The sequence below is a fragment of the Rattus norvegicus genome, chromosome 17 (genome assembly GCF_021556685.1).
Source record: "Rattus norvegicus strain SHRSP/BbbUtx chromosome 17, alternate assembly SHRSP_T2T, whole genome shotgun sequence".
In the NCBI taxonomy this organism is placed as follows: domain Eukaryota; kingdom Metazoa; phylum Chordata; class Mammalia; order Rodentia; family Muridae; genus Rattus; species Rattus norvegicus.
In genome coordinates, this window is record NC_141550.1 from 16,077,956 (window position 1) to 16,084,037 (window position 6,082).

Genomic DNA, 6,082 nt, shown 5'->3' on the forward strand with positions numbered 1-6,082 from the left:
GAACTTCCAAGAGCCATGTCCCAGGGTTTGTTGTCTCTCTGAATTTCTGGAGGTGTAGCTGCGTGTCTCTCTTTGTTTTTAGCTCTCCGAGTGATCCATACAACTCCTTTTGATTATATTCACCGCCCAAAATTCTTCCCCGATCCACTAGACTTTTCTCTACCCACCCATCTTTGTGTCATATCTTTTGGTTTTTTGTTTTAAAACCCTTTAAGACTAACGTATGCTGACCAAATATTTGAATATTTCACTGGATTGTGATTGGCTTACCACAGGCTCTATACTCTTAGAGAAAACCGTTTCCTCTTCTCCTAGCAGCAAATAATTGCCCATAGCTCCATGCTAGGATTTGGTGCCAAACTCCTATCTCTATGCCGAGATTTGTTCTGGCTTGGGCTTGCACAGGTCTTGTGCATGGTGTTGTAACTGCTGTCAGTTATGTACAGTTGCTCTTTGTGGCCTGGAGACATTGTTTCTTTGGAGCCATCTACCACCTCTGGCTTTTGCAGCCTGTCTGCTACCTGAGCCTTGGCTGGGGTTTTGTGGTATATAGGTTCCCATTCCAGCTGAGGTGTCTGCAGTTTCTTAGTCTCTACCCGGTGGCCAGCTGTGGGTCTCATCTGTGCAAACAGAAGTGCCGTGAATGAGGACGGAGAGGGAGGTAAACTAATAAACCGCTACGGATTGGCTTCGTACTGTATCCATTTAGCAGAATAGTGGTAGTGGATTCTTCTCTAGAAAGCTATCGCATGTCTAGATGGGCTCTTGTGCTGATAATGGTATAGGGTCCATCTTGTGGAGAGACACTAGAATCCAAGTGCAGAGTGGTTGGTGACTCTCATGATGCTTTTGCCACTACTGTGGCCGTAGACATATCTGGATAACTTGCTAAGCCAGTCATCCTTGTAGTTTGTGGGGGGCCAGGTCATAGCCAGGTCTGATTGGTGACTACTTTTACTCTGGTAGCATGCACAGCACCTTTTAGCACCTGAAAGCTAGCCAGAAGTGACAGAAGCCTCCAGGTCAGTACCAGCCTCAGCAATAGGGTCTCACTACCAAGTTTTGGAGGATAACCAAGAGCATTGGCAATAGCTCATAATATTTGGGGAGGATCTTCTGGGCCTTAATGGCTAACAACTCTAAAAGAGGTAACCCATTTCTAGCAGTGGACTTTTAAATGTATTATTCTCTGGTGTCTAGTGTGTGTGGGGGGATTACTGTTACAGGATAACTACATTTTAACTCTCCCTCTTCTCTGTAAATTGAAGAATTTATGGTAGAAGGTCTCCACATGCTTTTTTTTTTTAAAGGTCTTTAGTGTTATTTATCCTTCTCTCAGGACTTACAATTTTTAACTGTACAGTATTAAAACATTACAGTCGTTCCCAGAAGTATAACAGCTCTAAATCTCCATGGATTCCTAACCTTGATTTATCACCTGCAAGCGAGTGAACTGCCTTGCACCCAATCCTCACCTCGAACTGTGGCTTTCTCTGGAGTCTGCTCCTTTCTGGAAACCTATGCCATAGCCTGTTTGTGAGTGAATCCAGCTGCTCGTGCACCCTCAGGGCAAGCACCAGTTCTGGTTTGTGTCTCCACTGGGTCATTTTGAGCAGGGCTATTGCAGGATACTATGCCCTGAGCATAACAGTCACCATCTCCATCAGGACAGTTCAGACTACTTGGGACAAGAGTTCCTTTGACTCAGTTTTTGTGGATACATTTGTGGATACATTTCGTGGATACATGTTCTCCTTTCTTTTTTCTTTTTTTTTTTTTTTTGTTTTTTTTTTTTTTTCGGAGCTGGGGACCGAACCCAGGGCCTTGCGCTTCCTAGGCAAGCTCTCTACCACTGAGCTAAATCCCCAACCCCCAGGTTCTCCTTTCTAAATTTGTTCTCTATCCCTGCTCTCTACCCCCAGTACTACATTGTCTTGGAGCACTAAGTTGTGATCTCTGGCAGTATTCAGTTTTGTCCTTCAGTATTGTATTAACTCTTCCGTGTCCTTTGTCCTTTCATATGAATTTTTGATTTTTTTTTTGAAAAATATCTACAAAGTAATTCCTCAAGATTTTGATGGGGATGTATTTGAATCTGTAGCCCAGGTTGGAGAGAATTGGCACCTTCACAGTGCTGAGTTTTTCTTCTTCATATATGGTACATGTCTTCGCTTATTTAGATCTTTCATTTCTTTCAGCAAAGTTTTTGCACTTTTTCTCACAGCCATCTCATAATTTTTTAAAAAAAATTATACTTAGTATTTCTTGGTTTGGATGCTATTGCATTGTACTGTTTTAACCACAAATTCTAGTGGTTCGTTTCATCGGAAAGTAATATTTCATTATTAACTTTGTATCGACTAGTTAAATTAACTTGCTTTAGGAGTTTTTATTGATTTTGTGGGATTGCCCTGCATAGTCACAACATCTATAGACCAAGTCAGAGATATTTCTTTCACTGGCTACTTACAGTGTGTCTCTCTAAGGTTTACATGTTACCTTTGAATGACACGTCTTTTAGGTGCCCGTTTATTCCATGAGAGCATCTATCCCTATGTATGTTAATACTTTCATTTGTGAAGGGCATCGTGTTTAACAGTATTTATAGATATCAAGTCATCATTCAGTACTTTTGTTTTGCTCTTTAACAGTGACGGTCATTTTCCTCCATACTCCCAAAAATCACCTAATGAAATGTACAGTTCTCTAACATTGTCTCATGCCCCATTTATATAACTGTCCTCGGTGGTCTCCTTTTCTCGTTTATGTGTGTAAATCCAGGATCCAGGCCAGGTCATGTACAGTGTGTGAGCAATGATTTTCTCCTCTCTGTAATGAAGAGAAGATCTCCCTCTACTTCTTCTTAAACAAACTGTTTATGAAAGTTGACTTTCTATAATGGGGCAAGCGCTGCTGATGACCTAGATTCCGAGTGACATTTCTAATCTGGGGAGCCTCATCTTGGATTTGTGAGTGGGGGTAGCCAGGGTCACGTGAGGAGAGGCCAGGCCTCCTCTCAGCTCCAGGTCTTTCCCAGATCTTCAGTCTGGAATTCTCCTGCTCTTCTACATTGGCTTTCCTGTACTCTCCTTGAGCCTCCAGGCAGGTATGGATGGGATGCTTCTGTTTTTAGTGTGAATCAGGGGGCTTTCTCTTTCAGCGTGAGTGCCTGCTGCTGGGCACTGCGTTTGACCCAGCCGATGGAGGATGGAGGCTCTGTGACTCAGCCAGGGATGGGGCTTGACCTTGTGGGTTCTCCTTACTGGCTACATTGAGATGCTTGCTCTCAGTCGACCTGCCCACCTCACCTCTACCATGTCCCCACTTCCTGCTCAGTCGGGAGACTGGGGCATGATGGGCCTTCTTCCTGAGCATTCTTGCTTTTCTTCTTGTTCCTCAGATTGGACTCTGAAGGCAGACACCTCTCTGAGGAGAGTATTCTGGAACGTGGGAAATGGCCCCAGGGCTCCTGACAACCAGAGACAAGGTGAGTCTTGACACTTCCCATACTCCTTTGCCCTTTTCCTGTCTGCAGTGTTCCTCGAGGGTGGAAGGCAGTGCCTATCTTCATCTGGGAGGTCTAACCTATCTTACCAGGAGCTTTTTATACAAACCTCTTTGCTTCATTCATGACAAAAACATTTCCCAAATAGTTAACTATGATTACCACGCAACTAACATGCAAACACAGGATATCCAGGCTTCATAGCCAGTGATTCCCAAGGCCCCATGTGTGTGCACATGCACACTAGGGCATGGAAGCCAGAAGCCAGCCTTGGGTACCATTCCTCAGGAGTCGTCCATTTTGTTCTTTTGAGACAGAGGCTCACTGGTTAAGTCAGGCTGACCTAGCAAGCACCAGGGATCCAATCTCCACCTCCCTGCACTGACACATGGGTGCTGGGAATCAGACTTGGGTGCTTATATTTCCAAGGTACACACTTTACCAATAGCGGCCTTCCCAGCCTCTAGGATGGCTTGTGAAGGAGTTTGCAAACTGGAGACATCTTTAAAGGAATGTCTCAGGCCTTCTGACTGCAGGCTGTCCTTTATGATGTCAGAAGCTTGCACTAGCCAGCGGCCTTCGATACATTCGTTTTCTCGTAGAGGCGAAGATGGTAGGCCTGCGGTCTGCGTGCGGCACATGGATAGCTTTGGTTTTGTGACCACCGTGGTTTGTGTTTGCGTTTTCTTACACACACGCTCCTGGGAGGAGGAGGGTCTGAAAGCCGTTGTAATGTGAGTATACTGTAAGCAGAAAGAGGATTTAATTCACCCAGTGTACCACACGTGAGAACCTGGCTTCGCAGGGCTCCGCAGGATAACATGGCTCGCCCGAAGCTGCACCTTCTTGCTAATGACTAGCCCGGTACAGTGGAATGCTGGGTATTTGTGCTCAGGAAGAAGTCAGCATTTAGAATCAGAGACTAGCCTCTACTGAATGAACGTATACAACTTCATACCGCTGTAGAAGGAAGCGCATACGTTGAACCATTTTAAATTGAGGAAGCATCCAAGCTTCCTTTTAAAGCATCCAACCTTTTAAAGGTTGGAAGGTGGTGCTTAAAAGTCTGCATTGGGCTGCGCGATAGGTCAGCTGATAAAGCTCTTGTCCAGTAGGTTTGAGGACCCGACTTCGATTCCTGAGAACCCATATATCTTTAAAAAAAAAAAGGGTAAGGGGAGGCCGGAGGACGACTCAGCAGGTAAGAGCGTTCTGGGTGTGATGGTGCACGCCTTTAATCCTAGCACCCAGGACGCAGAGGCTGGTGAATCTCTGAGGTCAAGGGCAGGCTGGTCTACAGATGGAGTTCTAGGACAGCTGGAGCCACATAGAGAAACAAACATTGTCTGCCTTGAAACAAACAAACAAACAAACAAACAAACAAACAAACGAGCAAGCGAGCTCTGTGGAGAGCTGGAGTTTGGTTCTTGTCACTCACACTGGTTGGCTCACTACCACCTGTAACTCCAGCTCTAGGGAACCTGGAACCCTCTTCTGGCCTCCCTGGGGCAGCCGTATTCATGTTCATGTGTATACATAATATACATATACATACATATATATGTTATATATACATCATATACATCATATTCATATACACATACACATACGCATACACATACGCATACACATACATATACACTTACATATACATATACATAGTCAGGGCATGGCAAGATGGTGGAGTGGGTAAAGCACCTGCTGCCAGTGACCTGAGTTTGATCCCTGTGAGCTCACATGGTAGAATGAGAGAACCAAGTCCCGCAAGTTGCCCTCTGACCTCTACACGTGTGCAGTGGCGTACACGCATCGCATCCCAACACAAATAAATGTTGAAACACTGTAAAACAGTTCACGTGTGGTGGTGCGAGCTTGGATCCCAGTGCTGGGGAGGCAGAGATAGGGAGACCTAGGGCTCACTTCCCCGGGCAGCCTCACTCATCTAATGAGTCTTAGGCCAATGCCAGACCTTGTGTCAAACACCAAGGTGGACAACACTTGAGAAATGACAGCTCGGGGTTTTCTCCGGCTGCCACATGCATGCATATGCACCACCAAGTGCTGGGATCAAAGGTGTGGCCCACCACACCTGGCTCCTAGAGAAATGTTCTTCATCAGCAGTGTTTTTTAAAATTGTATTTTCAGTTGCTGTATTATGTATCAGATCTGAATTTCACAGAAAAATCTGAAACACACACACACATATATGTATGTCATATATATGAAGGATTTTGCTTGAAAGTTGAATTATAGCATTAAAGGGCTGGTAGATACATAATAGCAGCTAATTAGAAGTCATTTAACAGCCCTCTGTTGAATCTTAAGTCTGCCGCAAAACCATAATATGTTTTACAAAAAAAACAAAAACAAAACAACCTCACTTCAGGCTCCATTACTGCAAAGATTCCCATTTGATTAGAAGACCCAGCATTGGGATTTTAAATGTTAAAAACGGGGACTGGAGAGATGACTCAGCGGTTAAGAGCACTTGTGTTCTTGCAGAGGATTTTGCTTGGTTAGTCATGACTATAGTAACTTCTGTTCCAGGGGATCCAACCCCCTCTTCTGAACTTTGCA

The 6,082-nt window shown here is 44.6% G+C and overlaps 1 protein-coding gene across 2 annotated transcripts in view; it reads left to right on the top strand.

Annotated features, from left to right (window-relative positions):
* Zfp169 (zinc finger protein 169) overlaps positions 1–6,082 on the top strand; it is a 32,182-nt gene that overhangs the window by 812 nt on the left and 25,288 nt on the right. For both annotated transcript variants that reach the window (XM_087590481.1, NM_001427271.1), the window contains 1 exon segment: positions 3,401–3,487. In XM_087590481.1, the coding sequence (XP_087446607.1) occupies positions 3,455–3,487 (33 nt within the window). In that variant the 5' untranslated portion in view covers positions 3,401–3,454.